Raw genomic sequence first — 17,641 nt, forward strand, 5'->3', positions numbered from 1 at the left:
CTGCATACGTATCGTAAATAAGCCAAAGTATCAATTGCCCAACTATATTTCTTTGTTTAGTCAGTTTGTGATTACTTGTAATAGTAGAAACTGGGATACGCTGAGCAGTGCAGAAAACAGAAGTACCAGCTGCCTGGGTTGGTTAACTCGGTGCTAGCCATGTGGGTCCTGTGCTTATTCAGAAACAATGATGCACATTAGCTTATGGTGTGTGTTGTGCAGAAGCTGCTGAATTATTACTAGGGCTGAACCATTGTCTAGAAGTACGTTGACTATATTTGTGTTATGCTGTGCCTGAGCTTAAAAATGCTCTCAGACTTAGGCTGGATCTCTATAGAAGTCCAGGCATCCCTGGCACAGTTAACTTGCGAACCAGATAAACCTCATGTGGGCAACCAGGAGCTGACTTTCTAAACTTTTTTTACACTTTCAAAATTCAGGGAACTGTTGATCAATGCGATGTTGTTTGTAATTTGTTTTCAAATATGTTATTTTATAAGTAAAGGTACTTTTGTGGAAAGCTGTCACAATATATGCTTTGTATGCTTTGTTTTTTTTCTAAGGTGCGTTTTGATAGTATAGGGGGTTTGAGCCATCATATCCTTGCACTTAAGGAAATGGTAGTGTTTCCTCTTCTCTATCCAGAAATATTTGAAAAATTCAAAATTCAGCCACCAAGGTAGGTGTATTTACTCTTATTATTGTATTTTTATTTTATTAAGCTCTGAAGAATGAAACACTTGAAAACACATAGGAGATTGATTCTTTCCCTGAAGTGTTTACAGTTCCAATAGACTTACGTGTTTGCTACCCCACTTGTCTATCAGAATGTAAAAGCGGGATGAAGACTTACGAAAATCTAGTTTATTTTTCTTCTGGTAGGAAAGTAAACTTTCTGATTTGGTCAAAGAAAGAATTCTCAAGTGTTCTGTTAAGTAGTACCTTGCCTTTTTTCCCCATTATGTTATCAAATATTTTACTAAATCAAGCTAAATGCTGATGTTTCTTTTATAGAAGTAATCTCAATGATGGTGGTTTTAATATTTATTAATCATGCATCTTGGTGTGTGATTTAAATGGGTACACATAATCTAAGTAAATTAAAATTTTTGGGATATTTTTGTCATTTAAAGGAAGTATGTCTCTCCAAAGAAGTAACAAAAACTGACTCAAGTAGTACCTAAGATTTAATACTTGAGGAGGTATTTAACTAGTGTAAAACAATCCTTTGGGAGCTTCATATGCCTTTGATTAATGTTCTCTACAAAGCAAAGATTTACTGATTTGAAAGCATAAAACAAACTTAGATTTTATGAAGTCGTGTTGAATACACTAAATAATAATACTAGAACTTTAGTCTTTCTTCTCCAGGCTCCCTGTCTTCATTATAAAATTTGACTTGGAGTTTTTCAGGTTACATAAAATAAGTTTGTGACTGTGTTGATCCATTTATCTTCAGGGGCTGTTTATTCTATGGTCCTCCTGGAACAGGTAAAACCTTGGTAGCTAGAGCTCTAGCTAATGAATGCAGTCAAGGAGACAAAAAGGTGGCTTTCTTTATGAGGAAAGGAGCAGACTGTCTCAGTAAGTGGGTTGGTGAATCTGAACGTCAGCTTCGACTCCTTTTTGATCAGGTTAGAAGAAAATACATATTTTTCATATAATTTCTCTGTATGTTGTCTTTTTTTGTGTTCTAGGCAGCCAAACTTATTTGCAATTGAAACTAAATACCTGTAAGTTTCCATAGATCAGGCAGGATTTGTCCAAATTACATATTTAGATGAAGAAATAGAAGAATGCTGAGAACAGTTTTTCTTGCTCTGAAAACTGAGAGGAAGAAGTCTCTCAATTTGTCCATTAATGAAGCAGACAGAGTAGTTTGAGTAAAAATTGATAAAAATATTTAAATCAGCGAGGTTGAATTTGGCTGGCATGTTCAAGATAAATGCTATGTAGAGGAGGATGCAGGATTGCATCTGCTGTGTGTGTATTTTAATATCCTTATCTGGCTTGGAAAATGATGGGCAGAAGAGAGCGTCACATAAAGCAGTGAAATGTAGTTGCGCAAACAAAAGCTCTTTTCAGACACAGATGTCTAAACAAACAAGTTGTGAGCAGATAAGGTACCGTTTTCTGTAACTGAGTATAAGGTGTCTCAGTTTGTCTCAAATCTCTCCAACACACAGTAAAACTGATACACTGGTGCCATCTTGCTTATTCAAAGGAGAATGCAGTCTTTTTTGCTTTGAAACAGTACTGTAGTTGAAAATTCAGTTTTCAGTCTGTACACTTTTTAACAAAGGTTTCTTAATATATGTGTTAGTTTAGCATGTTAATGCTTTGTAATAAAACCAAACTGTTTTCTATGTTGATGGATAAAGTATGAATTAACAGTGAATTCAATTGTTTTTCTGTATCAGGCATACTTGATGAGACCCTCTATAATCTTTTTTGATGAAATAGATGGCTTGGCTCCAGTTCGTTCTAGTAGACAAGATCAGATTCACAGGTAATATTTCTCATATGCTATCATTATCTTGGTATATGCTACAAAATCTTGGTAAACTCTTAAATGTAATTTTACTCAGTTCCCAAGTAAGGTTTTTACTTTTGCTTAAGTCCACTTACACTAGAAAGGACAGATTGTTGAGCTTTTGGTGTTGAAAGTCATCTTCTCAGTTCTTCAGGCAGACTAATTTGCTGGGAATCGAGTTGTAGTGGAGATTACCCTTCAGCCACACTATTAACTTCAAGATTTCCACAGCCTTCACTTTGGTTGCTGGTTTTGTACTGTAAACAGATTGTCTGTTACCAGCCCAATAGAATAAACAGTTGAAAAAAATTTTCTTGTGAAATGACGAATTGTAATGTTCTGTGAATGAGCTGGACACCCCTGCCCTTTTGATTCTGGATGGAGTGATGTGCAAACTTACCTCGAGTTGCTATTGTGTCATTTTTCAAAACATTTTTTTACAACCGTTTACGGCTGGCTGAAATTTTTCCTGGCTGCCTTCAGTCTCAGTTTTATTGCACTTTTTATGGCAATGCACTTGTATCTATCATTTTATAGGTGGTGGTATTTGTGTGTGCATCTCCCTCCACTCAACTGAGGGGGACAGGAGGGAATTTTTGGGGCCAGCAGACTAGGAGGTTGTGGGAACATGTGGCTTTGTCTTGATGCGCCTTTTTTCTGCCTGGTGCTGCAACTGCTCTAAACAGGACAATGCATACACTGTTAATGGAAGAGAACTTTTCAGAGCTGCAATAAATGGCTTCCTAAGCTCACATTCCCCAAAACTTTTAAAGAAGGAGGTTTGAAACTGATGTAATCCTTCTTCCTGGAGTCATAATATTAAGTATAATACAGATTATATCAAAAGGTTCCTTCTTACTTTGAGGCTTGAAACAGTTATGCAACTGTTTTTTTAATTTAGCTTTTTTCTTTGAAATTATGAATGTTACAGTTGAAAAAGTAAACATTCTTGCAGTGTTCCCTATACATTCTTTTTTTTAAAACCTCTTTTAGCTCTATAGTGTCTACTCTTCTTGCCCTCATGGATGGACTGGATAATAGAGGTGAAATAGTTGTAATTGGTGCTACAAACAGACTGGATTCTATAGATCCTGCACTCAGGAGACCTGGTCGCTTTGACAGGGAATTTCTTTTCAACTTGCCTGATCAAAAGGTAAAACTTACAAAGGAGATTTATTAATAAACATTTATAGTATATTAAACATTTGAATGCCTGACAACCAAGCTTATGAAATAAAAATATGCATTCTTACTTGTAAGAATGTTTAATTTTAGGAAGACATTTTTAGTAAAAACACTGTATACATAAAGTTGTATTGAACTTCAGATCTTCAGAATATAGTTAAAACTAAACAGAGAGGTAAATTGTTCGCATTAAACTAAATTGCTTATCTAAAAACTGTGGTTTTGTATGGGTTTGTATAATGAACCCTAACTGTTGGGGGTTTGGAAGTTATGGTAAGAGAAAATAGCTGCTTTATCATGTAGACTGCTAAGCACATAAAAATTATACATGCAAAGCCAGACGTTGTTACACTGGCAACAGGAACATTTCAGTTCCTTGTTCTAGACGTCTATAAACTCAGCATAATATTTCATGAATTTATATTTAAAATTAAATTTACTTTGCATATTGATAGGTGTATTTGGATTCTATAGAATTTTAAAATGAAGTAGTTTTGGAATTCCTGTGTATGTACTGTGCTACTCAGCAATAAATTAATTGGTGAGGCATTTGACAGTAGAAGCTGTTAATCATAGGTGCAGCAATTAAAAATTAAATTATGAAATTATGATAATTCCTCATAGAACATGAGTTTTGATCAGTTTATGTATAATAATGCTGTTGATTAAACAGCAATTAAAATGTGTAACTGGTATACTGAAAAAATTACTGCTTATATATGAAATTAAAAAAGAAGGGAAAACCTTTGCTCTTGAGAGACTTTTGAGTGCTATTTTACACGTCTCAGTGACATGTCAAAACAGGTAAAATAACTATATTCACATGAGTAAATAGTATTTTTGTCTAAAATATTATGACATGGATTTGGCTTGCTAATTTTGATCTTTTTTTTCTTTTTTTTCTTTTTTTTTTTTAAATCAGGCACGAAAGCACATTTTACAAATTCATACCAGGGATTGGAACCCCAAATTATCAGATCCTTTCTTAGGAGAACTAGCTGAAAAATGTGTTGGTGAGTGTTATGGTATTAGTACTTTTACTATAGATGCTTTCTCTTCTGTGTAAAACTTTGAAAGTATGTTAAATGTATCAGGATATTTTATTATTTTTACCTTTCTAAACTTCTGTACTTTCAACAACATTCTTCTTTTGGAATAACAACATATGCTTCTGTCTTACTAAAACACGAGATGAGTAGCTAGTAGTTGTTTGAAAATACAATCATGTTTCCTTTCTGTAACATCACTGTCCTTATATAGGATGCATACCCTGAAAGAGAAGCAGTATGAAGTGGGAATTGGAATCTTTAGGTAGACTTCCCATTAAAATAGTATATTCCAGAAGAGATAGGGAGATGTGAGTGGGGTGTTTTCTTTTGCTAATTGGGGGGGGGGGGGGGAGGGAATCAGTATTTGGTTGGGGGTTTTTTTTTCATGTTTTTGGGGGGGGGGGAATCAGTATTTGGTTGGGTTTTTTTTTCCATTTTTACTGACTGGCATGCTCTCCTCTGACAGAAATCCAACAAACTAACCAGCCTTTCTAAAGGTGAATTTTTTTCCAGATTGCTAGCACAGAACAGCCCCAAAGTGTAGATATAGGCAGGGGGGGAAAAAAGCACCACACCATGAGAACATTAAATATACCTTTGGAACGCCCAAAGACCTGCTGTACTGAATGGAGGATGGTTGTTCAAGATAAACCTGCTGCTTAAAAGCTAATCAGAAATAAACCCAAATGTTTTTATAGTGAACTTAACAGAGGAAATGACCCTAAAACACACACCACAATCTCTCCTCAACAATTTGTCATGCAAAGATACATCCTCTGTCAGTCATCTGCTTGGACAAGCACTGAAGTTCTCAGAAAAAGGACAGTCTCAAATATCTGTGCATTGGAATCCATCATCAGAGAAATAAGAACTTTAAATTGAACATCAGTCCATTCAGTCAGCTACAGTACATCCGAATTATCCTCTTCATCCACAGGGACATCTATCATCGAAGCAGCATACCTCCGCTTTTGATGCACAAAGACCTCAACATCTTCTGGTGAGGAGAAAACATAACTATCCAGCAAACTCCAGTTTAAGCTTTGCCGGGTATAAGACAGCATGTGCCAACCCATTTCATGTAAATTCTGCTTGATTTGTGGAAAGACGTGGTGCTGCTTAGTGGGAGAGAGGGGAATGGATGGTATAAAACCCAGTTGTTTCTTTGAAAATCCACCATATTTTTGCGTTGAGAACACAATTATGTATTTTAAAATTTCAGACCATAGGGAAAGCCGTTTGTAGCTTTGATTGGAAGACGTTCTTTGTGCTCAGTAAAGCCTGTCAGTTCTGTGGAAAAGTCAGCTAACAAAAAGAAATACTCTTTTCTGTTTTCTTTGGCTTTCCTACTGTCCAACTACTGTGCACTTGATTGTCTCCATTCTGTATCTTGGAATTTAAATGTTTCCATACATCCAACACTAAAACCTTTTGACTATTACAAGGACTTTTTAAAACAGCTGAAGTAAGACTGGTTTATCTTCTTCGTCTTGAGATTGCCTCATCATTTCTATAAGTGAAATCTGCAGCAACTAATTATTTGAACAGAGATTCCAGCTTCTTTGTGGCCATTGCAAATTGGACTCATTGGCACACTTGTCACATTGATACGGTATATACCAGTCTGGTATTTCCTCCTGTGCGCAGGTTTTCTTTAAAAACAACCCCCCCTCCCCCTACCCCCAACCAATAGCCCCTCTTCCCCAAGTAAAAGCTGCCTAGGCTCCACAGGCTTTTCGCACAGCATGGTTTATACCTCTCTCCAGTTCAGCAAACTTGGCAACACTTAACTACAAGCGTATGGATCCTAATGAAGAAAACTGCTGAAATACTACCAAAGTAAATGACTTTGGGGAAGCAGGTGTACGTGCAACTCAGAACTTTTTAAGATCCAGGGGTGTAATTATAAAGAAATTAGAAGGGAAAAGCCCTAGGACTTGCAAAAAATAGGTTGTTTCCTGAGGGTTGATTTTTGTCCCAGGTGTTATGGATTACATACCCTTTTGGGGATTTCTGTCCATGTGAGATTTAAAGAACCCACTTCACTGAAAGGCCACATGACTGCAACGTGTGTGAGACAAAGTGAAGCAGCTTGGGGAGAGCATGGAGTTGCTCAGAAGACCACACACTGATGTCTTATTAGTACCTTCCATAAACACAAGTAATTACTATGTTTTTTTTCTCCTTACTGGAGATGGGCCTCAGATATCCTGAACTTTATAAATCCTTTCTTATCTCTTGTGCTTACTACATTGTTCTGAATGATAACTTTCTGTAGGTAGAGAGACTGTTACTTATTAACTTAGTCTTGTAGGAAACAAAACATATTAGCAACTGAAAAAGTGTGAATTCCTCCATCTGTCACCTTGCAGATGAATCTTTTTACAATGTAATAAGGGTTATTTAAATAAAGTTAAATAGAATTGGAAAGAAGCAAATCATCATGCTCAAGATGCTTGTTAAAAATACTCCTATTCTGTGCTTATTATTGCAGGAGCATTTTGTGGCAAAATGATATCTTGTTAGATTTTTCTTTCCCATCCTAATGTAATGATGGAGGGGGAAGTTTTGGCATTAGCGTTCATGTTTTTCACAGTTTCTTAAAAAAACGTTATTTTTCACTTCTGTCATCATGCTGAGTTGGTCGCTAACTCCCTTTCCCTGTAGTCCATTTCAGGAGTTGTAGGCAGTTGCATGACATAAATTGGAAGAAGTGGTCAAGATTGTTTGCCTAATCATTTCACCCAGTTCAGCAGCAGTTTGTTGTAGGTTTTTGGGGTGCATATTAGGCAGAAGAAATTTTAAAGAGGACATAATTTCTGCACAGTAGAGGTGGAAGAGTACGGCTTCAAAATTTCAGTGATCAAAGTGCGTTCTTTGGAAACCTACATGGGAATCTACTTGTTTGCTGCCCTGCTCTTTGAAAGTTGTACTTCAAAAATGTTTAGCAGAGTGTGGTGGTGATGGGTAGAACAAAATGAGCTACTTGGCAAGAATACTTGTTTTGTGCTAAGCTAAGGTGTGCCAGTACGTTTTGCCTGCCAAACTGAACATCCTTTGTGAGATGCTTCAAAAATGGGAGCAAATGCACTGAACCTTGATTTTATATTATAGTGTCAATTTGGGCAAAAATAAATTCAGGTTATTTATTGTTGGCATGATACATTTTCTTTTGCTTTGACAATGCTTTACTCATGTTTTTCTTCCTCTTAATCAGTGTGCATTTACTTAGAAATAAAAAAGCTCTTTAATATTTCTCAAGATACAGGATTTTTGCAGTTTTCCTGTCACTGAAATGGATGTACAGTATGCACAAGAGAGTCCCTCAAAAAGAGACACCAATTATTAGTCTTCAAATGTAATTGCTCCTGAGAAATGAAAAGTAGAAATGGAGACTAATTGTGTATCTGATCACCTGAGAATTTAATTTTAAAAATAGGCTACAGGCTATTATTTCCTAATTTTGCAATTCTTTGGAGATGTACAAGCGGTGATTAAAATGACTGTTAGAAAGTGGTACTACAGCATTTATTAATAGAAAAATTGGAAAGGATATAGCTCCTGAGCTGCTGAATCTTTTGTCGCAAAGATACCTAACTAGTTTTTAAGGTGACAGGCATTCAGGGTGCTATATATCTCTAGCACATCTTTGATTTAAGCTTTGGTTTAGTGCCCCCCAAAATTTTTTGTTTAATCCAGTATGCTTGTTAGATGAGAAGTGGACCAATTTAAATGGAATTTGATAGCTGATATTGAAAGAACAAAGCAGAATTTTGAGGCAAAACCTTGGTTTTGATTTCTCTGATGTACCTGTAGCTACTGTCCAATGGGTTCACATGGTTGATGGAGTGTGCTGGCATGGTTTTGATTTCATGATGGGGGTTAGTTAAAAAAAACCAAACAAAACTTAGTGCTGAAAATAATTAGTTGCCTATTGATTAATATACTGGATGTATTTGAACATATTTCAAATGTCACGTGTATTTATTTCAAGGTAACTTGTGAGTGTGAATTGCTACATACTTTTTAGATAACAGTCACAGTGTGTGCTCATCAAGTTTACACAATTATAGCTACTAACCTTTTCATAAAATTGGAAAGCTTAGTTTAAAAGTTGCGGAAGGAGTCTGATATTTATGGTGATCTTCCATCTGGGTTTTTTTTTCTTTTTAAAAATTATTTTCAAGTATATATGAGAAACTCGTGTGGAATTTGAAGTCTCAGCCAATTTAAGTCATCTTTATAGCTGAAAAGTCGGTATCTCTTATTATTATCCCCCAAATTTATATATCTGAAAGATGGGGATGGAAAATTGTCTGTCTTCCGTATTAATTGCTTCCTTTTTTATTTTTCAACTTTGTGTATGGAATCAGCTTTGTTCCTTGTTGCTGTATGGATCTTGTAAAAATATGTGTGCCAGCAGCATTGAAAGAACATCAGAGGATAAAGAGAGAGAAACAAGGCGGCTTCAGTTTTGGGATTTGGTGCTGCCAAAAGACCAATACAAAAATAGAGTAGAAAGGTGCAAATGGTGTAAGACCTGGTGGGGAGGAGGAAGTCTGGTTAAAAAAAAGTTGACTGAGAATAATTTAACTAAAGAATCAATTAATTAGCTTCTACCATGAACCATAAACCATGAACTTTTATGTGGCAATACCTCAGTGCAACACGTTTTCCTATAGTGACTATAATTCTCTAAAAGAGTTTTCCCACTGGAATAATGTTTTACATTTTTTGAAAGATGGTGCTACAAAATACAGTGGCATATTAATGTCTTTTGCTGAGAGAGATGGAAAAATTTTAAATCTAATTTCTAGCTCGGGGGAAAACCCCAAACCATTAGTACTGCAAAAGACACAAGTATTAAGTCTCTCAGTATTTCATAATTATCAGATCTGTGTTTTTCAGTAATGATGATTAAGCAATTATAGGTAGCCACCTGTAGATATTTACAAAGCTAGGCTAAATTAAAATTCTAATGCTTTTTAATAGTTTTTCTACTCTTTCAGTTATATTAGTAAAATTATGAAACTCTAATTTAAAGTCTGAAACATTTTTCTTGATAGTAAAAGTTCACATTTTTCCAAGAGTCCACAGTATGCTTTTTTAACACAGATTTCATCCCTTCCATATTCTACTCATGAAACATTTTTCTTTATACTGCTCATTTTCTCAGTCTGTAAAAGTTTAAAGTTGGTGATGTTCATCCAGTATTACAAAATTACTTTGCTATTAAAAAATAGATTCATGTGGACATATTAAAGTAAAAAAGGAGGAGAGGGGCTAGCCTGTTAAAATTGCACACGTACTTTAGATAATGTTAAGGAAAAAGAAAGAACAATGACAGACCTATAACCCTGGGCTGAAAATACGCTATATATCGCACTATATAGTGTAAACGTAAGTTATTATAATCTCAATGTGGAATTCATTTCTTACTGTATTTCAATATACCTGTACGTAATTTCTTGGTACGCAACACTGGCACTGGATTATGACCTGATACCTTTTAGCAGATGCTTTGTGGACCTTGACAATTAAGTATTACTGATTTGTTTTAGCTTTAGGCATGTTTGAAATATATGTAGCACAGCAATGCTATTTCATGGAAGATATTTTTGTTTTTGTGTGCACTAGGGTACTGTGGAGCTGACATAAAAGCACTTTGCACTGAGGCTGCCTTGATTGCCCTGAGACGACGCTATCCCCAGATTTATGTGAGCAGTCAGAAACTACAGCTTGATGTTTCTTCAGTAGTTCTCAGCGCACAGGATTTTTATCATGCAATGCAGAATATTGTGCCTGCTTCCCAACGTGCCGTGACATCTTCAGGACATGCGTTATCTCCTGTGATCAGACCACTGTTGGAACGTACCTTCACTAACCTTCTTGAGGTTTTACACAAAGTATTTCCTCATGCTGAATTTAGCCAGGGTGACAAAAGTGAAGGTATGTGGTTTGGAGAATTTTTTGCAAATGCTGTTGCAATTTGGAAATATTTCACCTGGCTTTCTTGTATTGCTAGCCTTAAATCTGATGTGTATTTGGTTCAGTGTTGTTAGTACCTAAATACAATTTGCTTGGATGTTGCATAATTATTTTTGCTGATTCAAAGTTGCTGTGGGATTTAATAAACTGACCTATATAGACCAAGATCCCATAGGTTTGAGTGCCATCCGAAAAAAGGAGAATCCCCAAGTAATTTACAAATTAAATATGAGCAATAATGGGGCATAATCAGATGGCAGAACAAAAGAAAATAGTGAGATAATGTTGCTCAGTGTGTTACGACCTGAAATTGGTGCTCCTGTCCTGAGTGTCAATTAGCTGTCCCCGATCCTTTGCTTGTTGATGGCGCAGAAGCAGGCTGCAGAGTGCTATGGGGAGCTTGCAGCTCAGCAGGTGAGGCTGTGGTTAGCTGAGATACCTGAACCTATGTAAATGGTCATCTGCTGGTTAAGGAGAAAGTCCTGAGGCTTCCCTCCCCTTGAACTGGCCTGATGCAGTCCTGATCCTCTGAGTTGATTCTGCTGGCTTAGTAAGTGGAGAAGTATTTGCTGTTTTGTCAAGTTGGCTTATTGCCAAATTAGCAAGCAAAATCAACTCACTAAGGGGTCAGATGTATGCCAGAACCCTGCTACAATTGGAGCAATGTGAGTGCATTGAGGAAGCAGGGAATAAGAAGGAATGTGACTGGCTGTTTTGACTGGCAGTGAGTCAATAGGTGCTGGGTTTTTTTTTACCCAGCTGTTTGCTGAGACATACTTTAATAGTTACCCTGGTCATTTCTTCAAAGTTAATAGTATGAGACCTACTTATTCTGGCATACTATTTTCTACCATTCTTATCTGGGATCACCATCCCCCTCCATGTAAACAGTACTTGTGGTTGTGTGTGATTAACTTGAAAATAGCCCAGTCATTAAAGGAAATCTGTGACAGCCATGACTTTCTCTTCATTCCTATTCCAGAGCGTGCTTTCAGACTGCAGGCCAGGCAGCTTAAGCTGATCCTTGTGCTGGCTGCTGCAGTTCCTCCAGCCCAGCTGTGCATTTTTGCTCAATCCCTTGCACTTACTTTACTACGTCAGGCCCTTTGTTAAACCATTTTAGCCAGCAAACTCATCCAAAATTGATGTATTTTTGCCGGGTTAGTTTTCTGCTGACTGTGGGATAGCTGGAGGTTTTAACAAGTGTTGGAGTTGGCACGAGATGGGGCCTGGGAGCATGTGGTGGTGGGTAGGGGGAAGTGAGCTGGCTTGCAGCTGCAGTTAGATCGTATTAGGCTCCCCTGATCATACTAGGCTCTTGTAACCAAAGTTGTTTAAGATGCTTAAGTCTCTTTGTATACTGTTAACCTGTTGGTAATGCCTGATTTAGAGGTTGTCATTATTGCTGAAGAAGTGAATTAGGTGTCCCTGTGTTTGTTGTAAAGTTCTAGTTCAGAATAATTTCTTTGGTTACATTCTTTACATTCCTATTTATTTCTGCTCGTTATTGCTAACAAAGTGAGGTTGGAAGCATTCATTGGGTTAAATAGTAGTTTTACTAGATAATTGTGCTGCTATGGTTACTTTTAAATGTTTGTAGATAATTGATTTTGAAGATAGAAGAACTAAGTTGTTTTTTGAAGTTTCTTCTGTACCTTAGTTTTTCTTCTTACTCCCTTAAACCCAAGAAAATACTGCATAGTAAGCTTAATCTGTGTTAAAAACAGCAAAATCCACTTTCACATACAATTATTTTAAATTTAAATGTAGATTACACATTAGGGCTTCAGTTTTTCTTGAATTCAGAGCTAGGTATACGGCAGATGCTTACTGGTGTACTTACAGTCTGCAAATCTAGTTTTCTACATGTCTTTGCAGTTCACTAATGATTCCTGTTTCTCGTAATTCAGTGACTCAGATGCTCAAGCGATGTCACTGAGGCTTGCTGCTTGGGATTAAAAGATGGGCTGACTTTTTTAATAATTACATTTTTTAGGAAGGAAAAGCTGTGTCCAGTGCATGAGCATAGGACATACCCTATGGGTCTACATTTGGTATAACAAAAATTCTGCCTGTTTAGGGACTGCAGTGAGCCAAGAATTAGGAGGCCTGTGTCCAGCTGATTTCAAGGCCTCTATCCTTGCCCAGAGCTGAATGTCCAGCAGTTTTTGACCTGCTTTTTCTTGCTATGGACTAGCTTTTGGCCACTGGTTTGGGGTCTGCAGGCCTTTTTTATCTTTGCCCCCTGAGGAATGATTGTCAGGTGTGTGACTGCATCATGCCTTGCCAAGGGTGTGATGAGGACACATCCTCATCCCATACCAGCAGAATGTTATTCCTGCCCAGCCTACTCTGAATCCAGTTTCTTAATCACACAGCCAGCTAAGGGAACCTTTGCTGTCTCTTATCAATTTTTCCTGGGATCGTATGTCTAGATGCATAGCCCTTAGATGGCATCTCCATCCAATGCTTAATGCTGCCTTGAAGTTGAGTCTTTTGTCCCATGGTAGTGGTTTCTAATCAGCGTAGCAGTACCTGTGCCATGGCTTCATGTAAATCAGGCAAATCGTGTGGTGGGTCGTATGTTTGAGAATAACACTTAGATCTCTCTGTATTTCACACTTTTATTTCACAGCAATCCATTTTTCTAAGTAGCTGTGGCCAACTTGAGCTACTGTTAGGAGGTCCGGTGTTTGCCCTGAGCAGCAGTGTGCTGCAATGACTCTGGGCTGCTCTCAGAAATGCTGCCCATCCATCACAGAGTGTTTTGTTCCTCAGGAGACCTGGCTTCTGCACTGCTCTTACTGTACAGCTGAGTGGCTGTGACCGTTTTCATCCCATTGTGGCAGACTGATTTCTCTATGGGAATGAGAATGAGTGGTTTGCTTAGGGTAACATCAACTAAACTCTTTTCCTGGGCCAAATAAAGATCTTGTAGCAGTTTATTTCCCATTATCAAATTGCAGCAGTCTACTCTTAATCCCGTTGCAGCTCTGGTAGCTAATTTAGCTGTACCTGATTTTCAGTTGTCAACTGGTGGTTTTGGTTTAGTGCCATATTTGTATTTTTGGCAGTTGTTTGTCCCTGCAGTCTGTCTTTTGAATGTAATCAGTCTTTTAGCTTTTTGTTTCTGAATGTCTATATAGAAAGTACTCAGTTCATTATGCTACTATATTAGCAAAGAAATTAAAATAGATTAAGGTATAGTATATGAACGTGGAATGAATTGAACTGATTTTGATAAAAAGTAATTTGATATTCTTTGGCAGATTATCAGAGGGTGGAAAACAATTCTTCATAAAAATATACATTATCTAGGTAGTCGTGCTGAGAATAATTTTGGAAGAAGTGTACCTGTAAAAATTTGGGCACTTAGAACAAATAAATAAGTACAAAATTCTATGTAGTCTGAGGAATTACAGATTTTATAACTTTATCCTTGAAAAGCCTCTAGCTGTGAAATAAAACGAAAGGAAGCATTTCATAACAAGTTAAACATTTCTTGTAGTCGTGAAGTTTTTCTGCTTGATGGTTTAAAAAAAAAATTGTAATTATGATTAGACTTCTACAATATTTACTTTGTTTTGGTTTTTGAAGTAATAAGTACTTACTATTCTGTGTTCTGATATTTAGACAGTTTTAATTCATTTTTTCTACATTTGAAAATGTGTTATAATTTACAGGAAGAAAATAGTAATGTCTTTTCTTGCTTGTGCATGTACTTAGAAGTGATAAGGTTCTAATTAATATATTTCTTGGAACAGATGTACCAAGTCTAATACTAGATGATAGTGAAGATGAGAATGCTTCATCAATTTTTGAGACGAGCTGTCACTCAGGATCACCAAAGAAACAGTCATCAGCTGCTATACATAAACCCTACCTTCATTTTACAATGTGAGTGTTTCTCTAAATGCATATAACCAGATAGATAAACCCAGGAAATTCTTACATCAGGAGAGGTAACAAAGATGATCTTTTGCTTTGTGGTGGCAATGGTGTTCTGCAATAGAAACATGTAAGTGTATGGACAAGAGTTTTAGATGTGTGAATGGTCTTAGGAAAGGCCACATCCTAGACACAGTAATCAGAAATATGTTGCAACAGACAGGTGTAGCTTAGAAGTAAGGATGTTAACAGCAATTCTTAATTGTAACAAGGCATTTTGATTTGAAAGATTAAGAACTGGGAAGAGAGGTATGTAGGAATATTTTGGAGGGATTGTTTGCTTTTTCTTGGTCTAAAGTATTGTTGAGCTTCAGTATATGCAGCTGTTTGGATGCATTATATAATTAATGCATTCAGCATTTCTAACATTTTTTTCATTGCTTTTCATGGAAAATGTCAGGAAAATGGGAATTTAGAAAGTGTGTGAAATTTGGAAGAGTCTTGTATGAATTGGACTGGTTACAGTAATTAACAATAATAAACTAACATTTCTTTGTTTTGTATTAAGAATAGTTTTAGACTACTTTATGTGATGGGTTCTGCAGGGAGTTTGCTAAATAAAGAAAATGAGGTTAGGAAAACTGTTCAGTAGTAGTACTGTTTAGTAGAGCCATCTTGTGGAAGACTGCTAAAAGTTTTGTGCTAAAGAGTGATGCCAGAACAGCATTTATGGAAATCTAAGCTTAGGGATTTAAGTTCAAATAGTTTGAGGTACATAGTCAAGTATTTTAATGCCGAACTTAAGCTTTTGTTGTGAGGGCGGGAGGGGGAACCCAAAACCAAAACAACAATATATGTTTGTGTGGATGTGTGTCTAAAGAAAATAATCTTGAAGAGTATGTTTATTTTTGTAAAGTATGTAAGCCTCCCTTAATCTGTCTTTCTGAGCATTTTTGATTGCTATCTGTGTGTGTGTAACCTCCACCAGCAGAACTGAAAAGCCAAAGGTCAGCTTCATAGCTGTTACAAAATATTTAACCTGAAATAAAACCAGCCAGTCTTGTTTCACTGCCTGAGCTGATTGATGTGCAGATGAAAATGCCTTAATGAGAGAAAATGCAAATTAATTAAAAAACTTTCTTGTTTCATAATCAATTTTCTATAAATGGAAAATACTTTTAATGGAAAAACCTAATGCTTCTCTCTTCATGTCTCACTCGTCTCCAAAACAGGGCAAAAAAACCCAAAACAAACAAACAAAACCCCCCAAAATCCTTGTATGGACTCTTTAGGATTTCTTCTCAACAATGAAAACAAAAAATAACTTTACCGTTGCAGTTTTTCCTTTAAAATCTTTCTTCTGTCTGGAAATCTACTAAATAGAAGTGTCATGAATATGCTAAAATAGAAGATGAATAGTGATTTTATTCAATCCTACTTCAGGTCCTATTTCTTAAACAAACAAAGTATTGAAATGTTAGGTGGTTCTGGGAAATCCTGGGTAGCACTTTAAGGGATGAATGTATTGACCTGGGATTCCTGAGGCTGCTGAAGAGATGCTTTGGTAGTTAGGACTGAACTAGACATGATTAAATAGGTATCTTCACTGGAAGTCCATTAAGTCTTTTTATGTGATCAAGGAATTGTTTTTAAATAAACTGCTTATAATCAAAGTTTTCATGAATATAATATATGCATAGCTTTGCACAGATGAGTTTGAATTAAATTGTGAAATCAAAGAATAGATAAAGCTCGGGTTATTGAGACTTGGAGTAGTGTTGAGGTATACTAGAGTTAGTTGACTCTTTTAAGGCTGTTGTAGGAAACTATTATCCATTACTGAAGGTCTTTTGGATTCTAAAAAAATCTTATTTTATATATCCATCCATTAATAACATCAGCATGTTAATTGTATTTTGTAACTGTTGTGTTGCTGCAGGTCAGCTTATCACCAGCCAACCTCTTACAGACCAAGATTACTGCTATCTGGAGAGAGAGGTTCGGGTCAGACTTCGCACCTTGCTCCAGCACTATTGCACACTCTTGAAAAATTCTCTGTACACAGGCTAGATCTGCCAGCACTTTATTCAGTCAGTGCCAAAACGCCTGAAGAATCGTGTGCACAGGTGACATTACAGATTCTCTTGTAATGAGTAAATTATGTAATTCTGGAACAGGAATAGTTGCATCAATATAAAGGCAGCTAACTGGAATGTAATTTAAAAGCCAGGTTTTCATAGGCTCCTTCTATTTTCATGTTTAAAAGAAAGGGGTCTCTAGAGGGTGATAGAGATCTCTCTGCTGACTCGTGAGAGTAATTACATTTTTAACTTGCCCCCTCAGTCACATACCTAATGTCAAGTAAGCTTAATCTGGGTATTCGGTTCCTGATTTTCATTTTATTAACTTGTGTATGAATTGGTTTGCTGTAGTTCTAGGTTCATTTACTTAGTTTAAAATGTTTTAGGTTTCAAAACACTTTATGGTGGATTTTTCATGGATTGCAAACCAGTTTAATTTTCATCTTGATTGTTCAGTCTTAGCAAGTTTTTAAAACTTACATGACAAGTAGTTGTTTTGTAGTCTCCCTAGCACATTGATGTAAAATAATTGAATGATACAGCTAACAGTCACAAACACTTGTTTAGAAAGCCTTTATCATTAGATAATTTTATTTTACTGGAGCATTTGTATATCAAATGCCACAAACATGAGTCATTTCCTACTCCACAAGAATTTTATTACTCACAAGTGATAATAACAATTAGTTTCTTAGTTTAAATACCACTGTTTCTTTTAATTAGATCTTTCGTGAAGCTCGAAGAACAGTACCAAGTATTGTTTACATGCCTCATATTGGTGATTGGTGGGAAGCTGTCAGTGAAACTGTGAGAGCTACTTTTCTAACTTTGCTGCAAGATATACCATCTTTCTCCCCTATATTTCTACTGTCTACCTCTGAGTCCATGTATAGTGAATTGCCTGAAGAGGTAAGTTT

At 36.4% G+C, this 17,641-nt stretch overlaps 1 protein-coding gene across 1 annotated transcript in view; it reads left to right on the forward strand.

The window, feature by feature from the left end:
• ATAD2B (ATPase family, AAA domain containing 2B) overlaps window positions 1–17,641 on the forward strand; it is a gene marked incomplete at its 5' end in the record, with an annotated part of 67,625 nt that overhangs the window by 13,732 nt on the left and 36,252 nt on the right. Inside the window, 9 exons of the mRNA XM_019470648.1 lie at window positions 564–679; window positions 1,460–1,634; window positions 2,421–2,509; window positions 3,527–3,686; window positions 4,641–4,731; window positions 10,405–10,716; window positions 14,520–14,652; window positions 16,583–16,769; window positions 17,448–17,633. Coding sequence (XP_019326193.1) covers window positions 564–679; window positions 1,460–1,634; window positions 2,421–2,509; window positions 3,527–3,686; window positions 4,641–4,731; window positions 10,405–10,716; window positions 14,520–14,652; window positions 16,583–16,769; window positions 17,448–17,633 — 1,449 coding nt within the window. The remainder of the gene's footprint in view (window positions 1–563; window positions 680–1,459; window positions 1,635–2,420; window positions 2,510–3,526; window positions 3,687–4,640; window positions 4,732–10,404; window positions 10,717–14,519; window positions 14,653–16,582; window positions 16,770–17,447; window positions 17,634–17,641) is intronic.

This window comes from Aptenodytes forsteri, unplaced genomic scaffold, assembly GCF_000699145.1.
Source record: "Aptenodytes forsteri isolate BGI_AS27 unplaced genomic scaffold, ASM69914v1 Scaffold175, whole genome shotgun sequence".
In the NCBI taxonomy this organism is placed as follows: Eukaryota; Metazoa; Chordata; class Aves; order Sphenisciformes; family Spheniscidae; genus Aptenodytes; species Aptenodytes forsteri.